This window comes from Pagrus pagrus, assembly GCF_965226575.1.
Source record: "Pagrus pagrus genome assembly, chromosome: 20".
Classification (NCBI taxonomy): domain Eukaryota; kingdom Metazoa; phylum Chordata; class Actinopteri; order Spariformes; family Sparidae; genus Pagrus; species Pagrus pagrus.
In genome coordinates this window covers 4,424,326-4,439,079 of record NC_140207.1, presented here as the reverse complement: position 1 = coordinate 4,439,079, position 14,754 = coordinate 4,424,326, and the positions used below count along the sequence as shown (strand labels likewise).

General features: G+C 38.6%; 1 protein-coding gene and 2 long non-coding RNA genes across 3 annotated transcripts in view; 2 read left to right on the top strand and 1 right to left on the bottom strand.

The window, feature by feature from the left end:
- The window catches only part of LOC311249114, a 419,388-nt gene that overhangs the window by 183,214 nt on the left and 221,420 nt on the right, over nucleotides 1-14,754 (top strand). The window lies entirely within an intron of this gene.
- Nucleotides 1-14,754, bottom strand: part of LOC311249112 (cadherin-10-like) — a 31,650-nt gene that overhangs the window by 14,915 nt on the left and 1,981 nt on the right. The window contains exons 2-3 of the mRNA XM_084339864.1: nucleotides 9,227-9,568; nucleotides 1,322-1,616 (exon numbers count right to left, since the gene is read on the bottom strand). Of these exons, the coding sequence (XP_084195990.1) occupies nucleotides 1,322-1,616; nucleotides 9,227-9,436 (505 nt within the window). The 5' untranslated portion in view covers nucleotides 9,437-9,568. The remainder of the gene's footprint in view (nucleotides 1-1,321; nucleotides 1,617-9,226; nucleotides 9,569-14,754) is intronic.
- Nucleotides 9,393-9,953, top strand: LOC311249116. The gene is made up of 2 exons (XR_014621119.1): nucleotides 9,393-9,482; nucleotides 9,565-9,953. It is a non-coding gene; the product is annotated as an uncharacterized lncRNA (long non-coding RNA).

The following is a 14,754-nucleotide window of genomic DNA, read 5'->3' as shown; positions in this document are numbered from 1 at the left end:
GTCCAGAGACGAGTAGTGATGACCCCGACCCACCTTTTGCCAGTATTCATGCAGCTGAGAAATCTAAGAGCAGTGCATTATGAATTCCAAACAGGCCATTGTTATTTGTCACCAATAGACAATTGGGTTTTTGATTTACCCTTGATTGCTCCCGTGTATTAATTTGTGCTTGCATAATTGAGGATTGATTTCAAGTTGCATGCATTATTTTCATAAGCTTTGTTTATATTCATACCGACTGGTTTATAAATATAACTTGAATGGAATGAAGTGGAGTGCAATGAAGCAGGTCTTTAATTGGAAAGACTGTGACAATCTAAACTTTCAATATTTCTGCTGCCTATTAAAAATGGCAAATGGCATTACTTGTTATGAATGCCCAATGAGCCTGACCAAACAAATAACAATCACAAAAAAAAAAAATGACTTTGGAGAGCTGAGTACAGCGTCTCAATAGACCAGTTCACCTGACTGATTAACACCGATCAGTGTTTGGATTCTGCGTGTTATGTCGGACATTTCTGTCAGCATTTTATGAGTTTGGGATATAGGGCTGGCCAATCTGCCCAAGAAATAATATCATGACCTTTTTAATCACAATCATGATCCACTATCTACTGTTTCAATCTTCTCAATTTTGAAATGCCAAGTAGACTACAGCCAGACTTATAATTTGTATGCTTTTATCCTTTTGCACCATCGAAACAAAATATTGCATTAAAAATATTTTTTTGGCACAAGCTCCTCATTTGCTACGTTGTTAGTTAGAACTAATAATTGCAATGTTGCAGTACGTTCGTCCAATCAACACAGCCATCCAGTTGACTAGGATCCGCTGTTCAGTGAGGTTATATGAAGTTTGGAGATCTCCCACCCCCGTTTGGACATGCTGGAAAGGACAAAGTGAGGTGATATTTGTTGTCATTGGGAAATCATCACTGTTTGGTTAGGTTCAGGCACCAAATCCTATGAGAAAGGTTTAGGCAAGAACATTACTTGTTTAGTTTTACTTGAGTTAAATACCTGACGTCAGTTAACATATAGACGTATGCTCAAATAAGTCAACCACAACTAATAAACAATAGTGTCCTTGGTCAAAATCTTGTTTTAGTTTGATCCATCCATCCCAGCCTCCTCCATTTGGTCAGCTTTCTCAGTCTTTATACTATGTCACCTGACATTTTTTTTCTTTATGACATTGGGTCCTAAAATGACACGAGAAAAACGTAATGCAGACGAGTTCGTATGCCATTTGTTGAGAACATGTTGTTTTAATAGACTAATCAATTCAGCTGTAAAATAAAAACCAACCATAACTTACCAACTTCAGACATCTCAGGGACACTGGCGAAGAAGATCTCCTTTGCAAACTTTGGCGCGTTGTCGTTGATGTCGTGAATTTTTATGTTAAATTCAGTGTCCGGCTCCAGCTCTGCATTGGTGTTTCTGTCCAACACCTTTGCAATGAGTGTATACATAGCTTTCTCTTCCCTGTCCAGTCTCTTGGTGGCATGAATGTCCCCAGACTTCTCATCGATCAAGAACAGGGTGCCTGCCCCGTCTCCAGTCAGAACGTACTTGACATTGCCCTCACCTTTGTCCATGTTGGAGTGCAGCTGAAAAGTAAGAAAGACACATTTTATAAATATAGTGTCAAACTATTAATACATTGGTGTTGTTGGTTCTCATTAGGGGCATTGCATACTGCTCTGTTATGCATTTCAGGCTGACAAAAAAACACACTCTTGCCATTTTGTGTAACCAATGGTAACATTGAGAGCTACTTAAAAGTAACATTTCACTGAAAAACAAGAAAGAAAGAAAGAAAAGTTATCCAGAGTATTTTCAAGTCTTAATCGTTGCCCTTGAGCTCCTCTTCATACGAAAAACAAATCCTTGCTTACCTCGTAGCTCACATCAAGCCTGTCGACAAAATGAGGTGCTGTTTTTTTTTTTTGTTTTTTTTTTACTGTGGCTGAAAATTTGAACATAAAATAAAATATCTAGCCATGGGCCTCCCAATTTGGGATTATTCCCAAGGGTATTTTGTCTGTAGGCACTATGAATAATGTGCTTTCTCCACATGTCTCTTTTGCTTTTGTTGCCAATTAACTTTATTTCTCTTTATTTCTCTATTTCTCTTTTTTAAAGGTATTTTGAAGCTATAACAGGCACCAGTACCAGGTAATGTATGTGAACTTTTCACTCCCTACTGTCCTCACACTAAAGCTGTTATAAATAGTTGAATAATCAATCAGTTTATTGAGAGAAAATTAAGTGGCATCTATTTTATTTTTATAGTTTCAGTCAGTGTCCAAGCAAGAATGTCAAACATTTGCTGCTTTCAGCTTTCTAAATGTAAGGAATTGTTGCTCTTCTTTGTCATTCATGATGGTAAATGCAGAGTCTTTAGGTTTTGAACTATTGGTTGGACAAAATGTAGAAATGTGAAGAGTTTTGGTTCTGGGAAATTGTGATGGGCATTTTTTCAGATTTTATTTTTACATTTTATAGACTAAACGATTGATCAGTTTACATAGTAAAACCCCGTTGCAACATTCTTGGTGGTCAGGGACGTTAAAAAAACAAAAACAACAAAACTGGAGATTAAAAAATATATATAAATAAAATGGCGCTCCTGCAACTCGTCCGGCATAATCTAGAGACAGAAATTGTATGCAGCCATTTTACTTTCCTTTTTTTTTTTTTTTTTTTTTTTTTCAGTAGACTTCTTCAGTTTTTCTGTGAAGCTCCAGAAATGTTTTATGGACTACATAACTTCACCCGACTTTCCATCACTGTGGACGGGAGCAAGTAATGACAATGATAATTAATGTTGGGGGGAATTTATCCTTTAATGAAATAATTGCTAGTTGCAGCCCTACCTTAGACACCTCTTAGGCTGACCCTTTATGCTGGGGTTCCTGAAATATAAATTACTAAATTGACCTTGTATTTTGCTTAAGATATTTACAGCACAATAAAATATAGTCAGTAAAAGGTATCTTTATAGCCACCCCAGACTTCATGCTTTACATTCTCAAATCCATTTACTGAAAATGCAGTAAATAAGCAGCACATACCACTTGTGTACATTGGGAATGAATACATAAGTATGCTGTTTGGCCATGGGGACTTCAGACACATTTACACCATAGTATAGATGTACATAAACGTTGTGACACTCTTTTGAACGAAGAAATAATGGTGTACACCTACTGAGGAAACTATCTCTTTGTGTCTCAGGACAGAACATTGCCTTGGCTCCCACAGTGACAAGTGTGACATACTCCATTAGTTCAGATCAAATTAGTCTTAGATTTTTCTTCCAAATTGTGCCTTTGAAAAATGATGAGAACCTGACCTACAGCAACAACTGCTAAAATTAGTCACCTCTGACCTATCCATCACCTTGAAGCGGCTCTACAGTGTAAGCGTCATGGAGGAGTAATGGTGGCATACTGTGACAGACACTTGATTCAAGCTCATTACTGTACTGGATCTGTCAGCAGATATATTTAGAGCACTATCTCATGGGTTCACATTTTAAATGACATGTAGTTAGGGACACAGAATGTACGTCAGTAACTTATTAATATTAATGTCTGCGTGCTGTGAGGAAACTAATTATTTTTCACCGCAGTTGGAAGACTGATGTCAACAGTAAAACTCTGAATGGAAATCAGAAAATGTATTGCCAGAGTGCTAGCTATTCTCAGGCAGAATTAAAAAAAACAGGGACGCATGTGAAAACAAGCCACTGTCAAGTTCAGATGAACAATATGCACAGTATTTGGGGCTGCTTTTGAAAATATTTCCATGCAGATGAACTCCATTACCCAAAGTCTACTAAAGAGGAATATCACTCAGCTTGAATTTCCACATATATTTGTGTTCGGGGACAATCAATTCATTGTTTGTGAATGTGAATTCTCTCCTGAGCTGTAGACCAGTGAACCAAGGATTTATGGTGTGTTATGGATGTGAAGGCTGCTCCTGCTATTGACTATGAATGACAGGCTAATTTTGGCGAGCAGGAGAGTGTTTGTATGAATTTATACATTCAAATGGGCTTCATATCTTTGTTATGCGCATTTACTTCCCTGAGAGAAAAAAAAAAAAAAAGTCTGTAGCTGTGCCACTGTCACCCTTTCCCTCCTTTGAAATCCATCATTTATGTAGGGGTATATTGGCTGTAGGAGACGCTAGGACATGCTCGCTAAGCAATGCTGAACTACTCCGCAACATAAGAAGAACACATTTCATTACTGATATTCAGAACATCTATGCTTCCAGTGTGATAATTAGGCCAATGCAATTTCAGACCGTGTCAGACCACAGGAATGGCATTATTTTCAAATCTTTTCATTGTATTCTCTGCAAGTTTTTTCATCTGATTATTACCATATTTCCAGTCTTTGTTGTTAATCCTGTAACAAAAAAAGGAACCTGAGAAGCAAAAACAACAAACAAAGAGCCATCAAAGCAGCCAGTACCCTATGCAGCCAAGCTGTCTACAGCATAATAGGAATTGTACAGTCTTTGCAGAACCCGGTGGTATGTATTTTACATATTTCTCCTTAGCCAGCGTGGGCGCATGCAGGCCTTAACCTCCTGCATTTTTGTGCTAATTATTGTCTACACAACGTCAGCTTCCTAATCGTATGGGTAAACAGATCTTCTCCCCACAGTTTTATAGATTTCTTACTGAGGGGTAGTGCACATAAAGAGGCATTTTGCAGAAGTAAGCAATGCTGTACAGACTTATTATCAGATAACACACCATCAAAAAATAATAGTGCTTCTGTTCATCTAAATCAGCAAGGCACTGTGCCAGCAACAAGGATGTTTAAGGTTTTTTTCTTTCTGCAGGTTTCCTATAGAAACCGTATATATTAAAGGCGTACAGGCCGGTGAGCCTGAGTGCAAAACCAAGTTGAATGGATTTTTATTGACATATGCCAGAGGTGAGTTTGTATATGTTGACTGTACACAACAACACCCAGTACAGCCAGGGGAAAAAATTGGCACTGATACTCTTGACAAAGTGCAGCACAAAGTGTTTTCACACAGCCTTAACAAAATCAAATGTTAGCACTACCACACTATATTTGCAGGGATTTAGTGGCTCTCCTTTCAAGGCCTTGCAGCACAAACACAGCCTTTTCAAGGCCTTACAACAGAAGCACAGAAGAGAGCCTTGATGAGTTAAATCGCCTTGCACAAACACTGAGGAATTGTCAGTAAAGCAGCAAAATCATTGGCAATTCTCGTCAGGTCTCTGGTAAGCATTGCTTGGTGCTGCAAAGAGGAGATAGCAAAATAGAGCGCAGAACGGATACAGAATAATTACTCTTCCTCTCTCTCTCTCTCTGTCTCTTAAGACATAGGCAGAAAAAATCTTTACTACTGGAGCTCTAATGTATATTATACTGGTAAAGTTACAGCTTACAGTATCTCCGGTGCGCTTTGTATTTCCATACCTCATAAGTTATATGAAGGAATGAATTGAGCGAGGCCTTGCAAAATCTCCCGTATGCATATTAACAAAAATATTAGCACAACAAAGTGAGCTACCTTGGAATATTCTAATTTAGGGTGGCCCATTTTCTTTACAAGACAATACAGTGTACCAGGAATTTAATAGGATTTTGTTCACTTCAAACACGCCACTCAAATGCTCCAGAATCCAAAGTTTGCGGCTGTATTGCTCAGCATTGCAAGTGTTCACACTTCACAGCCCTGCTTAAGAAGTAGGGCACCACAGCTGCACACAGTGAGTGCTCACACTCATTAATGGCCCCGTGAAAGTCAGTTAAAATGAGATTTGAGGGTTTTTTACGCTTGATACATGCACGGCCATGGCGTGGTATACTTCCAATCATAACACATACTATGCATCTCTTCAGTGTTGACAATTGCTACTGAGTCAAACCCCTTACTTTTACTAATGCAGTTATTTTTCTTATCTTTTTCTGAGGTATCAATCAGCACCACTCAGTGTGTCAGCTTCAAAGCAGCGTGCCTTTTGAACACCTTGATAAGCTTTATAAGCTGCATTTATAACATAGTTCAGTCGCAGTTAGTGCACTGCTGCAGTCACAGTGGTTCTCTGCCTCCCTTTTTTTAGTTAAGGAGCGAGCTATGCAAGAGTGTGACTGTTCTTTACATCAAATTTGATTGCCGTAATCGAGAAATCAACCTCAAGTGACAGTCAGTGAGTGTGTGTGGGCTGATTGGAGAGGTTTGATTGAATGTGAAATAAACAAGGTCTCCCACAGTGCACTGCAAAGGCCATTAAATGATCTTTATGAAGAAGACCATCAAGGCTTTGATGGCTTTGTGCTGGGCATGAAAGTGCTTTTTGCATTTGGTCTTTATTCTCCATCCTTTTTTTTTTCTCTTTCTCTCTCTCTACCTCTCTAATCTATTTGTCTGCCTGCTTTTCTATTCCTATTCTATTGTTCTATCTCTTCCCTTGTATCTATCAGTCTGCCTTGCTATATGTGTGCCTATCTATCTGTCTGTTGGTCTTTTTTCAGCTATTCTATCTAGTGGTCGTTCCGTCTATCGATTTCTATATTTTCTATGCCTGCAGCTAAAACATCCAGCCAGCCAGCCAGCCAGCCAGCCAGCTAGCCATCCATCCAACCATCATTCCATCCTACAGCTTGTTTTTGGGGCTGTAATTTTTTATTATTTTCATTAAGGATTGACCAATGTGTTTTTTCCAGGCAGATACCAATACTGATTATTAGTTATCATGGGGACCTTTAACATTTGCAGTAAAAATAAAATTCTAGTAACAAAATTTAGAATAACTACTAATGGAATGTAACTAGCTGCGATGTACTGAAGCACTGTACTGAAGTCAAATTTAGAGGTACTTTACTTAACTAGCAGCCATTTTTGTGGCTACAACATGCATAACATATGTAAGAAACATTAAGTTATAACTTATCTGTGGTTTTGCAGAAATGCACTTAGCTAACATGTGTTCTGGTGATTTTGGTTGACTGGTGGTTTTGTAAACCAAGGGCACTTGGGTGCATGGAACAAAAAGCAAAGAAATCAATCTTCAATTGGCTCGTTTTGTCTGACCAACAGTCTAAAACATTTAGATATTCAGTTAACTGTCAAGGAAAAACAGCAAATCTTCCAAAATGAGAGATCGTATGAAGCTTTTTTGCTAGAGAAATGATTAATCAAATATCAAAGTTGTTTCAGATTTATCGCCTAACCAACTCTTTTTTTGCTATCTACACCCTGTAACTTGTTCTCTATCTATTTATCTACTCTTCAACTTATTCTCTGTGTATTTGTCTCTGTTGGCCTCACAGTCTTTCTCGCTATCTAAAACTCCAAAGTTAAACTGATAGAATTAGTGATACGGATCGCCACGGCTTCTTCTGTAAAGCAGAGTGGCAGCATGTGGCTGCCCTATTTTCCCCCTCAGTAATTTATTACAGCCTCGTGTTATTCTGACACTTTAATAGTGAATGATATTGGACACAGGAAAGAGTGGGGAGCTGGTGAATGTGATGCTGACACGCTGCAGAAGTTGGGTGCCAGAAAGCATCAAAGAGTCGAGAAGAAAGCCACATCGCGCCAGTCAGTGACATATCAAGGGATGGCCCCATTTATAACTAGCATTTGCTTTGCTGCTTCATCACATAACACAACAAGGTGAATTTCATTGGCCTTCTTGATTGATATGTTTTCTTCTTCTTCCTCCTCCTCCTTTCCCTATTCCATTTATTTTTTGCAGTATCTTTCTCTTCACCACATCAGTATGATGGTTTCTGCAAAAGAAGTTGTCATATCCCCCCTACTCAACCTTGCACAAGACACTTGTTTACTCCGGAGAATGAGGTGTGTGATGAAAGCCAGCTTCCTCTGAGAAAATTGGCTGTCGACAGTCACCTCATTTCCCTCCTTCGAGTTGATAACTGTAGCGTTCCCCATCACACCTGTCTTTATAGTGCTAGCATGGGTGAGCTGACAAGAACCCCCTCTGATCTGGGTGGGTGTGGAGGAGGAGCATTGTCCTGAAAACTCAAATCGCTCTCCAGACGCCTGAGTCAGGTTTAAGTCTCATGCTTGTTTCTGAGTCTGACTTGTTCAGGCCTTGGCTTGATATCAGTTATTAAATGTATACCTTTTCTTTTTGTATGTCTCTCAAACTTGTATAGAGTAAGCAAGAACTCGAGATACATTAAAAAACACAGTTTGCCCCAATTTAAAATGTCCCATTAATTTTAATTTCTATGCAGTACTAAGCCACAAATTTACTCAAGAAAGGTATATTTATTTGTGAAGACTATCTTCTAAACTAAATGTGAATATTATACACTTGTGTATAATATATATTTTTTTTACTATTATCCAAAATCAATGAGCCCAAAGTTACGTCTTCAAACAGCAAATATTTACATTTAAGAAGGTGGAACCCACAAATATTGCACATTTTTTGCTTCAAACATGATCATCAAAACAGTTTGCGATCAACTTTACTTCAATCCATTGATTGATTAATCAACTAATGGTCGCAGCTCTGTGCAGCTGGTGTTACGGTCAACTTATGTTATTTCTGTTTCTATTTTTCTGTCATGTGTCACAGTGGGCATACCTTGCTGAATGTGTCAAGTGTCTTGAAGATCTTTGAACATGCAGTAGACTGGAAAAGCGCTATAGAAATGCAAGCCCATTTAACGTACCTCCTAGTGGGATCATTTTGGAGTGAATGAAAGTTAAAGTCTACTTCTTTTATGGCTCTGCTTTTGAGTGGGGCTTGCCAACAGCTCAGTTGGCTCATGACTCATGTACCCTTGGTATTATTGACTGATTTGAGCTGTGATTATGAGGCTTGTCTGATGAAAATGAAATTCATAATAACTGTTGATAAAAGCCACGCATTGTTGTTTTTGTTTAGCAATGAGCTGTTCTTGTTACAGCTGGCATCTGACCAACAACAAATCAATGGAACTTAGATTTAAGATATAATAAGTGATTACAACGTGCTGTTTGAAAGAACTGTCTAAGACTGGGGGGAAATAGAGCGACTCCCATGTGTTCTTGCTGTGTATCTGATAGCTCCAGTTAACTGAGCCTGTAACAGCCAGATTTCTGTCAGCCCATTTGTCTTCAGCCAATTACATCAAACACTACTTCAACAAGCTAAACCTTTCTATAATTAGTCCGCAGACAATGTGTTTGGACACGTTACCTTGCCGACATATTGATGGTCATTTCCTGTGTATTCCTCGAGCAGAAAGAATTGATTCCACATCCATCCACGTTTGGAGCGCTGGAGAATCCTCCCATCGCTCTCTGGCATCCCAAACAGATTCCCAATATTCCCAGGCGTGAAAGGCAGGGCAGTGCTGGGCCACGGGATACAGAGCACCAGGAGGAGCAGAACCTGATTGGTTATCATGGTATCCAATCAGCTGGGAAATGTCCTGGTTGACTTCTGAATTATGGTAATAAGCTTCTGATTGGATGAACACTGGAAGGCAGTGTCATCAGAACAGACATTGTATTCCTCTCTTTGATGTCCTTTAGATCCCTGTGAAGAAAGGAAACTTTAGTCAACAGGCACTTGTATGACACAGAAGTAGACGAGCAACTGAGACAACATACGGACTACAAGAGGGCGACGCTTTCTGTACCATGCATCTCTCTTCCAATTTCTATGTATCTATGTGCATTGTGTGAGTAAAAGAGAGACAAAAAGTCATGGACAAAGATCAGAAAAGTCAAAAATTGATTGAAACTCCCACATCAGTCAAAAAAGTGTTTTTTTCTTCTTGTTCCGACAGTTGAAGGTTGGAGCTTCACTGTGTAAAATGATGTGCAGTATGTGTAGAGTTTGACACTAGGAGGCTGTTTTCACATTCATCTGCTGAGAGTGTACATTTTCTGTTTGATCACTAAAAAAAATGGTTTTAAGAGGCAGGCCTACAAGCATGATTTGTGACATCACAAATGGTTTTAAAATCAATGCTGGTCCGATATTCATCATGAAAAAGTTTGATGCGGAATCTTAAAACCTCCCATGCACAAACACTGAGAATGGATTTGACAATGAAGTAGAGATAGACAGATTATTGGCCTGGGCTGATTTTCAGCATTTTTCTGAATGTCATTTGTGGTTTTTGTGTCCAGTTACAGATAAAATACATTCATTTTAAAAATGCGCCACGTTGGCTCTGTCAAACTCTGTCAACACTGGAGAATCTGAATCCGCTAAAATAATTAGTAACTAAAGTAATCAAATAAATATAATGGAGCAGAAGTATAAAGTAGCAGAAAACAGTTAACATTCTGTCTAAAACAAAGCATGGGAGTGTGGTTATTAGTTAGACACGATCCATACCAATGCAACCAGACTGCTGCTCTAGAAAGATTCAACATCACTAGAATGGATTAGCGGTAGCACGGATAATAGCATGGATAAGCAAAAACATACATTATAGCATGGGTAGTGATAGCTGTCACTCAAATAGAAGTTATTCTTGGGTACTGAGGAGCTGCAGAGTTTATTCATGATCAATCTATAACCTGTACTGTACGTTTACTGCCACTAGACAACTTCCCTACTTTCTCTTTCTCAACCACTCACACACTACCCACTCTCCTATTTCTTGAATGAGCCACACTACCCTTATAACCGCTATAAACCAAGCTAGGAGGATGACACATGATTCTGCTATATTCATACATCATTATTATACACCATTTTAGAGCCATCTTCAATTTGGTAACTTTGAGCACAAAATTGAGTAACCCTAACCCAATTTTTAAAAAAACCTAGTCTGTGTAGTTTGTGGCTCATTGAAATTGTCAGGAAATGACTCAGCTGACATTCTATCATGGTTATTTTACATTTTGAGATTTTTTTGTATTCTGATTACTAAAAATCAGTATTTGCCCTGAAGAAACTATATAGGACCAAAGTAGGAGGCATCTTGTGTTAAGCAGTTGACCTTGTAAAATGAAACATATTTGCATATGCATATATTATTGGATTTTTAATGAGGGAGAACAAATAGATAACATTGTAAAGATTTCTATGTAGTAAGTATACTTCCTTTTCTGCAAAACCATGTCAGACACACATCAAATTTTCTGTTTGCCTTCATACTTGTGTGGAGAGGATGTAACATGAAGTTACATTCTAAAGCTAATCAACACCAATTTAAATTGATCTGGGTATATTCTTTCATAAAATGTAAAGAAAATGTGCTAAACTAATGCAGTTGGAGTCAATAGAGCCGCCATATGGAAGTGATTAATGACTGAAAGAAATGCAAGAGGCACTGCGCTGTAAATGTATCACCAAAAGACTGCAATCATCACAGTGCATCTTAGTGAATGTTGAAATTCAAATAAAGTTTAATCCCCGCAGCTACAACTCCCTGCCATGTCTCCTTCTTTCCCTGTGTTTGAGCAGTGAAGGAGTGAGCCGCACTTCACTGATTATAAGTCGCATTACTGATGATACGCAAACAGTGCTTCACAGCCGGTGAGCATGTTTGAAAAGCATAATGTGAGCATCTCCAGGAGCAAAATGCTTCTGACGCGAGTGAAAAGCACCACTGTTAAATACTCTCCTGACTCTCGGTTTTTATTTTAATGTCCTGCTTCACCCTCATTCGGTTGCATTGCTACAGAGGACCCTGCATATGCAGAGCTGAATTGTATTTGTGAAGATATGTGTTTTTTTTTTTTTTCATCTTTTTTCATTCCCTGACACATTTTCTTACATTACTAATGGTTAGATTGTAATTCCCCCCAAGATGTAATGATGTGACAAGTGATGAATTTCTAAAACCATTGCAATTATCCCCATGTATCTGCCAGGCTTTTCTGCTGTCTGCTGTGATAAGGTCTTTTTGTGTTATTCGTAGACTACTTCCGATGCTTCATAAGGCCCCAGCAGGACTCGTCCTTATAGGTAATTTGGGTATGCATGCATAATTTATGGCCATTTGGAAGTTAATCCTAATAAATCTCCCCTCTCTTTCTAATAGAGCCCATTTAGTAGGTTTCCTGCACGAAGGCAAGAATACCCGAGTTATCTTGACAAGCATTGCACAGTGTACCTCAGGGAAAGGCACATTGTAGTTTAGCAATTCTTCAGCTTTTGTTCAGAGCTCTTAAATAAGGACTGTAATGTCAGTGGAGGCATTCACTGTGAACAAATTAGTATTATGGTTCCATTGATGAAAGAGAAAGTACGGAATATAATGAATGTAATCCTTTGAATGGGGAATCAAATAACGGAGCTAACGCGATCTCAATGTAAAACAGTGCTCATTCTTAGTCACTCAGACAGTTTAACTCAATTGGATGTGTTTAATCAGCAATAATTTCCAAATAACACCCAACTTCAGAATACTTTTTTGGCTGAGTTGATGAAAGTTTATTATGGATGAACACTTCCATCAGGGCTCGAAGACTCAGAACACAGAACTATGGGATGTATCTTGCTACCAGTCAAAGCAGCATGGTAGAACTGAACCAGACTTTTAAGAATCTATAAAGCCGCAATGATTGATTGATATATCCACTAGTAAATTAATTGCAAACTATTTTGACGATTGATTAATTGTTTTGTCTGTGTACGAAAAATAAGACAACATTCTCAGATTCCGGCTTCTTAAATGTGAATATTTTCTGGTTTCATTCATCTTCTATGACAGTTAACTGAATATTGTTCAATTGTGGACGAAATATAAAATTTGAGGATGTCTTCTTGGGCTTTGGGAAACATTGATTGACATTTTTCATCATTTTCTGCTACATGATAGACCAAACAACTAATCAGTTAACTAAGAAACTAATCAACGAACCAGTCAACAATTAAAACAACCGTTTGTTTGAAACCAGATACTGTTAATATGAATTTTAACATTCTCTTCTTTTGATGCTCAAGCAGAAAGTTAGGAGATTTTAATTTAGTCAAAGTACTGATATAATAGGAGATAGAATAAAGATAGTGCTGTAAATTGTTGATCAGTGCTTCATTTTTTATGTTATTTTCTCGTGCGTGCCCTTAATGTGGCATGAGTGTGACACCAGCATTCACAAAATCAGGAAACGCCGCCTCGCAATTAATCTAGTCTGATGCTTGTGATTGCATTTTCTAATTATCATTCCAGCCTGTCCTTGAGTTTTAATAGCATTCTGGATATTAATCTTTGATGTGGCGTGCCTATTAAGCATTAGGCCAGTGTGTCTTTTCAGAATTCTTCCAAACACTCCATTAAAGGATGAGCGAGCAATGCGGACTCCATGCCAGATCCTATAGACTCTAGCTGAATTATCTCAACTTATACAGCCTATTAAATAGTGGTGGGTTTATTAAAAACTAAGTTGTTTACGATTAGATTAAGTTGTAGACAGCTTATATGGCTCGGCATTAAGAACAGAGATGCGAAGGGACGAAATTGTTAAATATGCTTTTAAAGTGTTGTCTAGGGCTGTTATTCTTAATCTTGGCTAAGACTCGCTCTGGCAAGAGCTCGGCTGTGCTCCATTTCTGTAATCTGCAAAATTATACATTCTTGTTTTGCTGAATAAGAATATCTTTGATCAGATACAAACTAGCTGTTCATCGGGATATGCTTCCTAGAAAAGCACAGCCTCGCACATTAGTCTGTATAAATTTGTATGCACATGCATCCCTAAAAAATTGAACTTGCAGGCTCCCCCTGCAAAACATTAAACCGAGCGCTGCAGCTAAGCACTTTTATGGCTTCTCTGACTTTAGTAGGACAATAATTATAGGTGCTGTGTGCAGCAGGAGTCTGGCTGGTAAACCCTTTCCAGAGGTCTTGCATGCATAATAAATTGATAATCCTCTATACATGGCAGAGTATAAAAACCTAAATTGACCATCTGTACGTTGCTGCAACCTTTGGCACAGTGATTATTAAACAAACCTCTATGCGTGCATCGTTTTAACACTGCACTTTCACCCAAAGCCTCCTAATTATGACACGTTTTGCCTTTAACTGCTAAAGCAAAATAATGTCTAACATGCTGAAGTCATATTCTGTTCTAGATAATCATTAAAATCTCAATTTTTTTTAGGATTTACTGCACAGTATTGTATAAGCAACAACTCTTGAATTAGGCAAATGATGATACACACACACACACACACATACATTCATATACACACATTCATACACAAATTCAGAGCCACACAAAAGGGAGTGCGCCATAATTAAGCATCCATCATCCAGAACCTCCTACATACTGCATAAAAATCAACCAAATTTGAAATGGCTGGCATCAAACGCCATTTGATTTGTAGCATCATGCTGTTCTGCTTATGGATTCAACAAGTGACTCCTGTATACTGTGTGAGAACCATAAATAAACACAGACAGAGGTGTATTAGCAGGGAAAGGAATAGACAAAGATGGAGAGAGGGCAACGGGGGGGGTTGCAAGGTCATAAAACGGGTGTCATGATTAGTCTCGGTGATCATTTGTACCTCCACCGTTCATCCAGTAACATGATTTACGGCTGGCAAATGCAGTATTTTTGTAGCAGCAAACACTCACCATGCACCAGAGTTGTGTGGTGTGATTGGCAGCTTGAGTAGCTCCAGTGATTGCTCGCTGGTATTGACAGGCCAAGCACTGAGAGTGTAAATCTGGAATGAGGGGCGTTGATGCACCAAGACACAGCAGCCGCGCAAATGTCCACTTGGTGGAGCCCTAGACCTTCCCAAGTCTG